The sequence below is a fragment of the Nannospalax galili genome, unplaced genomic scaffold (assembly GCF_000622305.1).
Source record: "Nannospalax galili isolate Female #2095 unplaced genomic scaffold, S.galili_v1.0 scaffold95, whole genome shotgun sequence".
NCBI classification, from domain to species: Eukaryota; Metazoa; Chordata; class Mammalia; order Rodentia; family Spalacidae; genus Nannospalax; species Nannospalax galili.
In genome coordinates, this window is record NW_008342393.1 from 2,966,478 (window position 1) to 2,981,754 (window position 15,277).

Sequence of the window (15,277 nt, forward strand, 5' to 3'; positions counted from 1 at the left end):
CACCGTGAAATCTCCGCACACACTGAGAGACAAAGAGCTAATACAGATATTTGGCATATAACTGATCAAATCAGTTTGGAGAGAGCCTGACATTGACGCAAGTTTTTCTTTGTCCGTGCCTGTGGTGCTGGTGATGGAACCCAGGCCTCATGAATGCTAGACAAGCACTCCACCACCAAACTGCCTTTCCTGCCCACCTCCCGCCTTTCTTTTTCCTTCTTTCAAAAAATTTTAATTATTTGTTTCATATGTGTGAGTGTATGTGTGCATGTTTGACCACATGCATGTGCCATGATACATGTGTGTGACCATGTTTGCATGCCATAGCTCCATGTGGAGGTCAGAGGACAACTTTTGAGAATCATTTCTCTCCTTCTACTATGTGGGTCCCAGGGATTGAACTTAGGTTGTCTGGCTTGGCAAAAAACACCTTTACCCAATAAGCCATCTCATCATCTCCTTCCTTCCTTCCTTCCTTCCTTCCTTCCTTCCTTCCTTCCTTCCTTCCTTCCTTCCTTTCCCCTTCCCTTCCTTTCTTTCCTTCCTTCCTTCCTTCCTTCCTTCCTTCCTTCCTTCCTTCCTTCCTTCCCTTCCCTCCCTTTCTCTGTCTCTGTCTCTGTCTCTCTCTCTCTTCCCTCCCACTTCCTCCTTCCCTCCCTCCCTCCCTCCCTCTCTCCCTCCCTTCCAAATAGGAGGGAGGAATAGGACTGAACAGGAAGACATGTTTGTGGGGTGTTGTTTGTTTGTGGGGTGTTGTTTGTTTTTGTTTAGGATTTCTTTGAGAGAGGGTCTCACTTTGTAGCCCAAGTTGGCCCCAAACTCATGACAACCCTGTGCTTCAGCTTCCCAGTGCTGGGACTGTAGGTGCAAACCATCATGTCCAGCTAAGAAACAGATTTTCAAGATGTGTTCAAATTGTTTTATGATTTTTAAGCCTTTCAGAGGTTTAAACTTAAATGGATCACACAAGTTTCACCTTGTTTTTGCTTCACTGGCACTAAAACTCCAGGATAAATGACAGATTTAAAGAACAGAGGTTATGAGCAAATCTTTGAAGTTATCACAACATACATGTACCAATAGCACATTAAACATTCGTTTCCTTGAAAATCACCCTTCATTTGAATGTGTTTTGTCTGAAGAGTTTATAAGCTCAATGACCAACACTTAAGAAAAATTAAAACTTTGTAATTAATGCTAATAATAATTATGGTATACTATTTTTAAACTCTTGCTTGCTCTCAAGAGTTTAACCAGACTAACTTGTGTTTCCTCCTATGATACAAAGACATCAGAATTATATATATTCTTAGACTTAACCTAATTATAAAACTAAATCCATGTTAAGCAGACAATAAAATCTAAAATTCCCAAATAAAGTCAGGATTTTTTTTATGAGATGTTTGCTAGTACTGTATCTTGTTTCCGGCAGAGCAACAGGCTGACCACCCACAATGACACTTTCCTGGTATTTTTTTAAGTCTATATTTTAAATGCTTTGGGTTTTGTGGACTTTAAGCCATAAACCTGTTATACAGTTATTTCTCTTTTTCCATTTAAACATCCTACAAATCTACTTGTCTCTTTTTGGAACTCCTTTAGTCTCACAGAAGGAAATAATATACCATGTTTGTTTCCATTGGCTCTGGCCTTCCCTTCCAACAGTGAGCATACATGAGTAGTTGTTCCAAAAAGAGCCATCAAGAGAGGATTTATCTCTACTTCAGTAATAGAAATATTCTTTTTCTCCATCCCTTCCCTCACTCTCGATGTATTATTGCTGTCAGATGGCTTCCACTGGATCAAACGCTGAAGAAAAGTCCTACTGTTTCTCCAAATGTGTAAGGACATCATCAGGTTTCTGAGCGTAGATCACGTCTGTTTCATTCCAGGTGTCTAACATCTGGAGCTAATCCTGCAATGACTACCACCATAAAGCAAGGCGGAGCCTTTGGCGGCTTTTATCCTAAGCACATCTCAAAGAGTGCAACAGAAGCTTGGAAGTGAAGGCTGTTAGTCTTTAGAAGAGGGCTGAAGTGAGGACACAGTTTGAAGAACAGTAAGGAAAAGCACCGCTCAGGACATCAAATCCCACAGCAAGGCTTCCTGTGCCGGGAATCACAGAAATTACCATTTTTGTTTTGTCTTATATGGAGAACATTATCCTTTCAAACACAATAAATGTGGCTGTGGATACAGAAACGATTTGTTGTTTTTTTTTTAAGCTTTTTTAAGAGGATGAAGAGTGAGGGTACCGGTATAGAAATACAGACCAGCACATGGGGGCAACTATCATTTTCAGTGGTCAGGCACCCTGGACAACAGAAACGTGGTAAAGGATGCACACTCCACCCACCAGTGGTGATGGAGGCAGATGCTTCAATGTACAGCAAGTCCACAACGATGGCAAATACCACTGAATTCTGAGTCAGCCATAAAAAAAAATAGGCCAAAGCCCCTAGAGTTCGCCAAGAACAGGAAAGGCCATTTTTACTTCTCTTTACCGTACACATTCTCCAGTAGTGCAGCATTGAAGGAAGAGTCAAAGGAATCCAGTTACATATATGAACTCACAGCAATGGTGACAGCATGCACAAGTCCCATGCAAGCTCAAACCAGACAAAATCCCAGTGTAGAAAGGGAAGTGGGTAAGAAACCACAAGCCACCCTATGAAACTTCTGGCAACTGATGGCTACTGGAAGGGGGAGAGACAGTGTCTCACAGGGATGGGACTCTTGGTAGGTTAATCAGACTCCAGTGGATGGACCACACAGAAGGACATTTGGGGACACAATCAGCCTCTGTAGGCTGTATTATATATAATTCAGAACATTAAATTAGGTGGGGGGCAGGCAGTAAGGGGCGGTGTGGATAGGGGAGGGGCTCTAAATACCATCAAATTATATTGTATGAAAATCGCAAAAATTCAATGGAAATCTTAAAAAAAAGAATTAAAGGGGGGCTGGAGAGTTGACTCAGCAGTTAAGAGCACCCACATTGTGGCTAACAACTGTCCCTAACTCCGGTTCCAGGGGGACCCAACACCCTCTTCTGACCTCCATGGGGACTGCACAACATGGGTACACTTAAATACATGCATGCAATACACTCATACACATAAAATAAATAACAAAATATTTTTTAAAAGAATTAAAGAAACTGAAACAAGGGAACAATAGAGTAGGAATACATGTAAATTCTATTTCTAAACTAGAGATTTCTTTCTTGCCTTTCAAATTAGTACCAAATTATAGTTTTACACACACACACACACACACACACACACACACACACACACACCAACTCATTAAGGTATTATTGCATTGCTCTGACTAAAGAGAAAACATTTGAAGTGACCTTCAATAATTATCTTTCTGTGCTCAGTCATTTCTCAAATACCATTAACTCTCAGATTTGGTGACTTCTAAATTTCTTTTTACATCTTACTTTTGGGGGTAGATACAACTGCCATTCTATGCAAGTAAATGTGGCCAGTACTTTGAAATACTTTGAAACCAACTGGTATCAATGCATGTAAGTATACAAAATTGACCAGCCACAAATGGGACAAAGAGGCAACATGACGGAAGAGGATCGAGTAAAACAAGGGTTCCATCAGCAGTGGCATGATTAAAGGGGAGCAGGAGGCACTCTCAAACAGCTTGCTAGAAAAAAAAAAGCTTCTTTTCTCTGTTTTCTTGTGCAGTATCTAATTTCTGGCTCTTTGTTTCCTCAGTGATCGGATAATTATGAAGTTCTAAATAAAGTGTCGTCTTTCTTGGAACAAATCAATGAACAGAAAGCTCCCATTAACAATACAGATGTTTCCTGAAGCTCCTGCTGATTATTCTGGAGTGTCTGCCCCACAAACCATGCGGAACATTCTTTGGAAGCCTCCCCTATCCCATGAGAGATGCAGCTTCTGTGTGTTCGTGTGTGTACATGTGTGTGCCAATTCAAAAGATTAAGAATACAAAATTCACAGGAGAGTGTCACAAATTTGCCTTCTACTGCCCATTTACTGTTGAGATTTAGATCTTCCCTAATGCTGTAATACAAATATGGAAATATATGTATATTTATCTATACAAATCATCAAAGTTGCACTTGCTTTCCTTAACATATCTTTTATACCAACAGAACCACTATACACATTATATATAAAGACCTCCCCCTCCCTGTAATATAATTTAAAATCCCACCTTTATTCTTCGTACTATCCTTATGGTACTCTTATAGTACAAAGGCAAACTTGTGGGAAAAAAATCCATAGGTTTTTAACTAAGTCTCCATGGGCATTACTAAGTCTAAACTTATCTACTAATGATGTAACCTATGTTTGATTTCAACACTCTTATAGTCTACTGAAAATTAGATATTTCCACTTTTTTTTTTTTTTTTTTTTTTTTTTTTTTTTTTTTTTTTTGGTCTTTTTGAGACAGGGTCTCCTTGTAGCCCCAGCTGTCCTGGAACTCACTATGTAGACAGGCTGGCCTCGAACTCACAGAGCTCCGCCTGCCTCTTCCTCCCGAGTGCTGGGATTAAAGGCATGCACCACCACGCCCAGCTGATATTTCCACTTTTACAAATATAAAAAAGTTTCCATCTTCAGCATTCTGTTTGTTTCAATTATTCAGGGCAACCCAGGCTGATAATTACACAGTCCCCAGTTGCTGAGTAAAAGCGATGCTTAATTAGCCAGCGGGAAAGATCGATTAAGATCCAGCAGGGCATCTTGCAAGCTTCTTTCACATTCCTGGAGGGAATAGATTCCGGCTGTGTCCTTTCAAAGGATGGGATTCTCTACTTCTAAGAAGCTTCTGAGGTTTTTAAAGTAGAAGCTAAGAATGATCAGCCATGCAAACTAAATCCCAGCCACAACCCTGCAGACACTCTCCGCTCTCCCAGAGTACTCAGGTCAAGGATGCTAATCACACCATCACTCAGCTGGAACAGGACAAAGTAGCATGCCATCATCCCCAACTCTCATTCAGTTACCACCTTTCAAGAAGAGCTGATCAGGAAATACATTGTACAGGAAATTTTTTATTTCTTCTTCCCCCAAAGGAAATAAATGCACTGAGCATCTATCGGATGCTCATGTTTTAAGATGTACAAATTAGATCATAGTCTCTTATTTTAAAAACTTTATGGCCAGGCATGGTGGCGCACGCCTTTAATCCCAGCACTCGGGAGGCAGAGGCAGGTGGATCTCTGTGAGTTCAAGGCCAGCCTGGTCTACATAGTGAGTTCCAGGACAGCTGGGGCTACAGGGAGACCCTGTCTCAAAAAGGCAAAAAAAAAAAAACTTTATGAACATAATATTCCCATCCAGTCTGGGAGTAAAGAATTCCAATATGGTCAAAGAATCAACTAACCAGGATTGATCTTAAGTTTTCTACTAGAGACAAAAATAACACTGGTATTAAAAAATAATGAAAATTATCCTACACTAATGCCTTCTCAGTAATCTGAAGAAACATAGATGTCTAGATTTCACCATTATTATTTTGCTGTTGTTAAATGCAAAAGTGTTTAATTAAAGGCTAGCATAAAATCCAAAGCTAAAACTAGACTCCTTATTTTAAGATATTTAATTATCAAACATTTTATGTTGGTAAACTGCAGTATGCTCACTGACCTCTAAATCAACTCAGCAATTCATAAATTTCTACCCAGTATAAAGACCTGTGATATGTGTATGTTAATTTTGCTATCTTATACTCTGTTAAGTAGATTTTTTTGACTATTAACTGTTTTAAGAAGCTTAGGAAAAAGTATAGTGAAACTGGCTTATACAAACCTGGACTTGATTTGCTGAAAGCCCCGGAGAATGTGGTCCCTCTGGTCTCTTGCACCAGGACTGAGGTTCTCATTCCTCAAACCTTCTGCCAGGAAATCTTCAATGTCTAAAAGAAAAGGAGAGAAAAGGCTGTCAACAGAAAAGAAGTAAGGAAAAAAGAACAACTGAAGGATTAGAAAATGAATATTTTCTCTTTCAAGTTTGTATAGCTGTGAAACAATGTGAATATATTTAATGTACTTAAAGAACTATGTACTTGATAATAGTCAAGATGCTGAATTTCATATTAGGAATATCTCACCATAATAAAGAATAATGATAAATTCATGTATCCTTACAAATGACATGTTCTAAAAACCAAAAACCTTGCTATAAGCTTCGAAAGCTATTACATGTATTAACCACAAGAAACAACTATTTCCTAAACCATTTTTTAAAAGGAATGCCTACATACTTAATTATCACTGATGGCAGGGGATGGGTTGTCAATTCCATAAAGATATAAATATTACAAATAAGTCACAGAAGGTCACAGACCAATAAGGGATAGAAAAGAATTAACCAGTAATTGCAGCTGAAATGAAAAATAGAGCTGAACCGCGGAATCAAGAAGGAAAAGGGCAGACACTCAAAGGAGGAACATTAATTAGCAGATGCCTCATCAATGAAGATGACAACGCAACCAAAGGAGCCCACATGGAAAAGAAAGATGTGTTCAAGCGAAGGAAACTGCAATTAACATGAACATACATTACAAAGCAGGAGCATGGTGGAAATACATAATGTGAAGCAACTCTCGTTATGTTGAAGGAAGAAATTTGGGGGAATACAAATTTTCAAAGACAAAATACATTGATAGTAATTACAATTGCCAGAAATACGAGCTACACGGCCTGCTCTGCCTAATATGTTTATCATCCCTAAAAAGCATACAAATATTATAGCTAACATTTTCTGACCCCCCATGTACCTACAATATGAAATGCTATCACATATACTATCAAAATAATGTTATGTATTTATATAGTTGTGCTACATAAGTACATCTAAAAAAAAACTTGTTTTACATTCACATTATTCAATAATACTGAACAAAAAATCCTAGCTAACCATCACTGGAACTTTTGATGAGATACAAAGCCCTGGAGATGGAAAATTTCATAAAGAATCACCATCAACATCTAAGCCCTGTGTTGCATCTACTGCAGATGTCAGTTAATGGGTTCCTCCAGGGTGCTTTGAATGCTAAAGAACAAGAAAATGGGAAGTTGAATTAACAGGCAAAAAAATCTAAGTGGCATCTGAGACTTCATTAGTGCAATATATCATATTAAAAGAAGGACAAAAAACACAATCATCTCAAGAGCTACAGAAAAACATTTGACAAAATCCAACAGTGCTTCATGATAAAAAACTAAAAATATTAAAACACTCAACATAACTGGGGAAAAAAAGAAGCTTCCTCAGCCTGGTAAACAGTACCTACAAAAACCCAACAGCGAGGGGCTAGAGATATAGTTCAGGGGCACAGTGCATGCTTAGCATACGTGAGGTCCTCGGCTCCAACTCTAGCACTACAAACAAACGAACGGAGAGGAAGATTTTTCAAAGATCCCACAGCTAACCTTGTATTTAATGGTGAAAGATGGAATGCTTCCTGCCCTGTTCTAAAGATCACAAATAAGAATGGTTGTTGTCACCTCTTAGCCTCAGTACCGTATTAGTGATACTAGTCAGGGCAACTAGACAAGAAAAGGAAGTTTTAAAACCCCATCTGGGAAGAACAAAGTAAAACCATCTCTGTTTGCAGATGACCTGATCTCATATACAGACAACTCTAAGGAAGTCATTGAAAATCTAATAGAACTAATAAGAATTTAGCAAGTTCATAGGGCACAAAACCAATGTACAAAAATCAATTCTATTTTGACATTGATTTGGGGTACAGAAGTTTGTTTTCCTGTATTTGGAATCAAATCCAGGGTTGCATGTGCTAGCAAATGTTCTATCCCTGGATTGTAAGACTAGCTGATTGTAAAAGTGCATGTTTCTACCTAGTAGCAAGGTATAAGCCAAAATAAAGGTAAGAAAATTCCATTTATGTTACAATTAAAAATAATTACTTAAGAATAAATTTGCTGGTTGGGCATGATAACACATGCCTTTAATCTCAGTACTAGGGAGGCAGAGGCAGGCAGATTCCTGTGAATTCAAGGCCAGCCTGGTCTACAGGGAGTTCCAGGCCAGCTGGGGCTACAGGGAAATGCTGTCTCAAAAATAAAACATAATAAGTTTTCCAAGGCTGCAAAGATAGCTCAGTCAGTAGAGTGCTTGTCACATAAGTGTAAACACTTGAGTTTGATGCCCAGAACCAAGGTAAAAAAGTTAAGTGTTGTATGCTGTACTTGTAATCCTGTGCTGGGGAGGTAAAGACAGGCAGATCCCTGGGTCTTGCTTACCAGCTAGTCTAACCTAAGTGGTGAGATATCCTGTCTCAAAAAGGAGGGGGATGGAGAGATGGCTCAGAAGTTAGAAGCACTGACTGCTCTTACAGAGGACCCGGGTTTGGCTCCCAGCATACACACAGAAGCTAACATCTGTCCATGATATCAGTTCCAGGGGATCTGACCCTCTTCTGGCCTCCATGGGCAATCATGCATGGGTACACTTACATACAGACAGACAAAACACACATATGTGTAAAATAAAAATAAATGATAAAAAGAAAAAATTAATTTTATTTTATATTTAAATTTTCTTTGTGTAAGTACATTGCCTGCATGTATGTAAGTACAACCATATCATGCAGTGCCTGCGGTCAGAAGATGGTGTTGAATTCCCCAGAACTGGAGTTACAGGTGGTTGTTAACTGCCATGTGGGTGCTGTGAATCAAACTCAGGTCCTCTGCAACAACAGTCAGTTCTCTTAACCACTGAGCCAGCTCTCCAGACCTGAAAAAAAATATTAAAGCAAGGTTGATAGTTCCCGAGGACTGATACCGGAGGTCGTCCTCAGGCAACCACACACACCACATGTGCACACTCATCCACAAACACATACACCTAGACACACACACACACACACACACACACAGTTTGCCAGGTGTAATGGTATACACCTGTAATTCCAGATTTGGGAAGCAGAGGCAGGAGGATCACAATTATGTAGCCGTGAGACCTTGTCATACACACACACAGAGAAGATGAATTTAACAAAAGAATTCAAACCTTAAACAGCCGGGCGTGGTGTCACACTTGGGAGGCAGACGCAGGCAGATCTCTGTGAGTTCAAGGCCAGCCTGGTCTACATAGTGAGTTCCCGGACAGCTGGGACTACAGGGAGAGCCTGTCTCAAAAAAAAGACCAAAAAAAACCTTGGAAAACTATATAAAAAAAAAAAAGTTTAAGAAACTAAAGAAACCATAAATAAATGGAAAGAGGCTCATGTCCATGGATTGAAGGAGCTAATATTGTTAACTCTTTGAGGGAACACTCCTCAAATAAATCTGAAGATTCAGTGCAATCCCTATCAGCTGACTTTCCTGCACAAAGTCTACAAGATGATGCTAAAATTCATTTGGAAAGTCAAAAGCTGGGTGTGGTAGAACATGGCTGTAATTCCAGCACTTGAGAGCTAGAAGCAGGAGGATCAGGAGTTCAAAGTCATCCTTAGATACACAGTTCAAGACAGACTGGGCTGCATAAGACCCTGTCTCAAAACACCATCCAAAAAGAAAACATAAAAATCAAGAGACCTAGAACAAGAGCCAGGGAGATGGCCCAGTCAGTAGGGGCTTGCTATCCAAGCGCGAAGACCTGAGCTGGATGCCCACATCCAGGCAAAAAGCTGCTGCAGTAGCTCACTCTGGTAATTCCAGCACTAGAGAGACAAAAACAGGATCCAGGGGCTTGAAGACCAGCTTCAGGTTCAGTGAGAGACCCTCTTAAGAATGGAAGTAGAATGCAGGGGAGATGGTCCAATGGGTAAAGTGCTTGCTGTGCAACATGAGGACATGAGTTACTGAGCTCCAGAACCCAACACATAAAGCTAGATGCAGTAACACATCTGAAATCCCAGTAGTCCCACACAAGATTAGTAGTAGAGATAGGCGAACCCCTCCCCAAGCTCAAGGGAAACCTAGCCTAGTGTTTTCAGCAGTGAACAAGAGACCCTGTCTCAAACAAGGTATGAGGTGAGAACCAACATCAGAAGTTGCCTTCCAATACCTACATATGTACCATGGCATATGTGCACTGGTACTCACACACATGAACATATATACACATACGTCATACACACAAACACACATATGGAGATTTTTAAAAAGTGGGGTGTTGGAGAGATGGATCAGCAGTTAAGAGCACTGGCTGCTCTTGCAGATGACTAGGGTTCTGTTCTCAGCACCCACATGGTGGCCAAAAACGTACGAAACTCCAGTTCCAGGGGATCCAACACCCTCTTCTGACCTCTGTGGGCATTGCACAACACAGGTGCACTAATATACAGGCAATACACTCATGCACATAAAATAAAAATAATAAGTAAAATATTTTTAAAAATAAAAAATGAAGTGGAGGGGCTGGAGAAATGGTTCAGTGGTCAAGAGCACTGGCTGTTTTTGTAGAGGACTCAGGTTCGATTCCAACAGCACCCACATGGCAGTTAACAATGTCTGTAACTCCAGTTCCAGGGGATTCAATGCCTTCTTCTGACCTCCATGGGCACTGCACCACATGGACACACTTACTTACATGCAGGCAATACACTCATACATAAAATAATAAAAATAAAATAAAATAAAATAATAATAAATTTAACAGTTGGGGACAACAAGGGGTGAGCCCTGGAGCTCACTAGCCAGCTAGTCTTGCCAAATCAGACAGAGAACTCCAGTCTCAACATAAGGTGGAAGGCAATAAAGGAAAATACCCATCGACCTCAGTTTACACACACACACACACACACACACACACACACACACACGCACACATGACCAGTGTACCTGCACAAAAACACATAGAAGAGGAGAAGGAGGAAAAAGAGGAAAAGGAGGAGGAGAAAATAGGAGAAACAAAGCAATAAAGGAATGTACTCAGACAGTGCTCTCTGAAATCATAAACCTCTGAGAAGAGAAAGGTATGTAGGAAACAGTCTTCTGTTTTAATCAAAAGTGCTTGTTTTTGTTTTTGTTTTGTTTGTTTATATATTGGCATTTCACATGTTTTTTTTTTAAGAGTTCTAATCTATAATTTAGCAGTTAAAAACCATTACAACTCAAGCCATACATGGTGGTTCACAACTTTAATCTCAGCACTAGGGGGGGCAGAGCAGGCAGATCTCTGTGAATTTGAGGCCAGCCTGGACTATATAGCAAATTCCAGGCAAGGGAGGGCTACGTAGGGAGACTCCGCATCAAAAAGAACAACAAACACTAACCCATGGCCATGGTTATCCCAGCACTTGGGAGGGGAAGCAGGAGGGTCGGGAGCTCATAGCAAGTTTGATGCCAGCCTAGGCTACAGAAGACCTGGAGAAAGCGGGGAGAGAGAGAGGGGAGAGAGGAGAGAGGAGAGAGAGAGAGAATATCTAAGATAGAGGGGAAAATAGAAATGTAAAGAAACTGAAATTTTCAATTTTTCATAGGTGATTGAGAAATCCAACAAATTAATAAATTATCAAATGTAACAAAACCAGAGGAAAAGCACAAATACACAAAACAGGCAAGACAAAAAAAGAGTAAAATCAGACAGCATTTTTAAAAGAAAGTGAAATATTTTATGAAAGTGGCTTCAAGTTCTCTTTTCAAATATATATATTTTAATAGTTTATTTTTTTATTTTATGTGTATGAGTGTATTGCCTGCATGTATGTGAGTGCACCCATGTCGTGCAATACTGCAGAGGTCAGAAGAGGGCATTGGATTCCCCTGGAACTGAAGTTAAGGACGGTTCATAGCCGCCATGTGGGTGCTGGGAATTGAACCCAGGTTCTCTGCAAGAGCAGGCAGTACTTTTTTTCTTTTTCTTTTTTTTGTCTTTTTGAGACAGGGTCTCCCCGTAGCCCCATCTGGCCTAGAACTCACTATGTAGACCAGGCTGGCCTTGAACTCACAGAGATCTGCCTGCCTCTGCCTCCGAAGGGTTGGGACTACCACGCCTGGCTAAGAGCAGGCAGTACTCTTAACCCCTGAGCCATCTCTCCAGCTCCCAAGTTCTCTTTTTTTTATGTGTGTTTGCCCCTTTAAAAGGCTATTTTCAAAGACAGACACCATGTAAGCAAAATAAAATGTCATACAGGTAAAATTGAAAATCTCAATGAGACAGTTGCTGACAAAATAAATAAATAAATAAATAAATAAATAAATAAATAAATAAATAAATTTCTAGGCTGGCTCAGGGGTAGACTGTGTGTTTAGCAAGCATAAGGCCCAATGTTTCCCAGAAACAAAAATGTGTGTGTGCGTGTGTGAACTTCAAACAATAAATACAAAGAAAAGTAAATGTAGGCACATTACAGTCAAACTGCTGAAAATCAAAGATAAAGAGAAAAATTTTGAAGCAGTCAGAGAAAATGACCCATCACACACAGTAGAGTGATGATAAGAATAAGAGCTGAATTTTCATCAAAACAATGGAAGGAAGAAGACACTGGAATGACACTTTAAAGTACTGAAAGAGAAAAATACATAAGAAGCCTGGTCAACCCCCAATCTACGCCCAGTGACAGCAGCCATCAAACTACAAAGGCAGAATAAAGACAATTTTGAGATAAACAGGAACTGAAAAGATGTGTTGCTAGGAAAGCCATATAGCCTAAAGGGAATTCACCTCAATGAAGGCAGGGTCACCAGGGAAAAGATGGGCAGCAGCACCCCAGTGCTGAACATGGGGGTAAATGTAAAGCATCGTTTCCTTCTTAAATTCTTCCAAAGATAATGGGCAGTTCCAAGTATAGATTATAACACTGTGCCGCACGGTTTACAACATATGTACAAGCAAAAACCCGGTCTCCAAAAATGGTATCACAACAATCACACCGAGAGCTGGGGAAAGCAGAGTAGTAAAATCACATTAATGCTCCAATATTAACTCTAAAGGGATTGTAATAAGATAAACCACACAGTACAACTTTAACAAACCAAATCAAGAGACACAAGTTTTAAAATGACAGAAACTTAAATGGAATACTAAAAAGCATTTGATTAAAATTTTAAAGCACGTATAACAAAAAAGTGGCAACTGGAAAACAAATAATAAAATAACAGTCTCTAAGTCGATCTGTAACAATAGTTATGTATAAATTAACTAAATGCTCCAATTTAAAAGTAGGGGATAACTAACACTAAGGATGTCTGAAAAAGCCATACAGAAAATTACTATTTTATAAACTACTATTTTATGGAAAACGACTTCTTTTAAGTACACACACACACACACACACACACACACACACACACACACACACACGCACATGCATGCACGCACACGCACACGCAAGTTTAAATGGAAGGATCCAACGTAGGGGGTAATGCTCCACCATGAGGCCATAGTCCAGTGCCAGGTGTGGTTTACCTCCCCGTGAGTTGTTGGTTGGAGGGTCCCAAAGGCCACCAAAACAACACAGCCTATTGCTATTGCTTTGATTCCCCACCAGAATTTGATGGTTAAGACCCTATTGCTGACGACACCACATATTTTAGTTATAGGATTTGGAGAAATCAAAGTGGTATTGCTCTAGAAGCTTCCTCCCTGCTAACTAGCTTTTGTAGTACCAGAAGGTGTTATGCAGGCTTCTGGGGGAGAAAAGTTATCAATAGTCTTACCCAGCTGTGCAGCCTATGAGCTATAATAATGACCAGCCTGGCAAAGTATGCTCATGGCTGCAATAGTGGCAAGAATGCTATCGAGATAACCAACTACTTTCAAATTAAATTTAAGGCCTGGTTCACAGGAGGAAACCCATGCCTGGTGCTGTATATCTGGATAATAGCTTATGGTTGGGGGTGGGGGCTCATAGGCCCCAGGGATGAATCTGCTACTATTATTTTGCTAAAAGGACAGAGTATTAAACTGCCTTCTAAGTATGCATCTCTCTACCTATAGATTAATGCAGCCCTCACACCTCATCAGAGAAGAATCTGTGCCGTGAATGGTGGTTGATACAGACTCTTACAACCAAACAAGTACCTGTGGAGTGCTCAGCCAGAAAAAGGACATCTGTATCATGCTCCCTCCCCTCAAAGCTCAGGGAACATCATGGAAGAAGGGGTGGAAAGAGAGTAAGAGCCAGAGGTCAAGGAGGGCTAGGACAAAACAGCATCTTTTGGACATGACAGGACCATGTACTCATGAACTCACAGCAGCTGTGGTTGCCATGTACAAAGAACCACACAAGATCAAACCAATCAGCATTCTAACATGGATCAGGGGCAGGGCATATGAGTCCCCACCCATAGCTGAGACACCATTGACAGCTGGTGGCTTTGAGGGGAGGGAGTATCAGTTTTCTTTAGGGGTATGGCTCCTAGTAGGTGGCGCATGCTCCAGTAGATGGTCTCATACCCATGAGTATATGGGAGCACAAACCGAGCTCCATGAGTTATATTTTTTAAAAGATGTTAAGTTGGGAGGAGGACATAGAGGGTAGATCTAGGAGGAGTGGGAGCAGGGAGGGGGGAGTGAATATGATCAAAGTACATTATGTGAATGTACGAGATTCTCAAGAATGAATAAAAACTATTATATTAAAAAACTCTAGACTCAATTATATGCTGTCTACAAGAGACACACTTTAATATAAAGTACAGAATGGCTGAAAGTAAAAGAATGGGAAACTATAATTTACAAGCAGTAAGCACAAAGAAGTCAGAATTGCTACATTAATGTCAGGCAAAAGCAGACTTTAAGAAAGGGCAAATTACCTATGATAAAGAAAGCTATTTCAAAATGATAAAAGGGCCAAGTCATTGGGAAATAAAACAATTATAAATGAGTACGAGTCTAATAACTGAGCTTCAAAATGCTTGCAGCAAACTCCAGATGAATTTTTTAAAAGCCAAAGTCAGAACTATAGTCATAGTTAGGGATTTAGCCGCTCTTTGGAAAAATCCAAAAAAACAACTAGACAAATAGTCAGCGAGGGCAGAGGGAACTCAGCAGAACCCAGTTAACCCAATAACCTTCATAGAACAGGACATCCAGTCTCTCTCTCCCCTCCATCTCCCCCTCCCCACTCCAGTGCTGGTGAATGAACCTAGGACCTTGTACATTCTAGCAAATGCTCTAATTCAGGCTGTATCCCTAGCCCTATTAAGTCTTAATAAACATTTAACATGAGAGCCAGAGAGATGGCTCCATGTGTAAAGTGATTGCTGCTCAAGCATGAGATATGAGTTCAAATTCCCAGCATCCAAGTAAAACCTGGGTGTAGCAGAGTAGGTCTGTAACCCCAGTGCTGGGAGGGGAGTTAGAGA

General features: G+C 40.2%; 1 protein-coding gene across 2 annotated transcripts in view; it reads right to left on the reverse strand.

Moving 5' to 3' along the window:
* The window catches only part of Skap1 (src kinase associated phosphoprotein 1), a 315,747-nt gene that overhangs the window by 274,460 nt on the left and 26,010 nt on the right, over positions 1 to 15,277 (reverse strand). For both annotated transcript variants that reach the window (XM_017799420.2, XM_017799421.1), the window contains exon 2: positions 5,805 to 5,910. In XM_017799420.2, the coding sequence (XP_017654909.1) occupies positions 5,805 to 5,910 (106 nt within the window). The remainder of the gene's footprint in view (positions 1 to 5,804; positions 5,911 to 15,277) is intronic.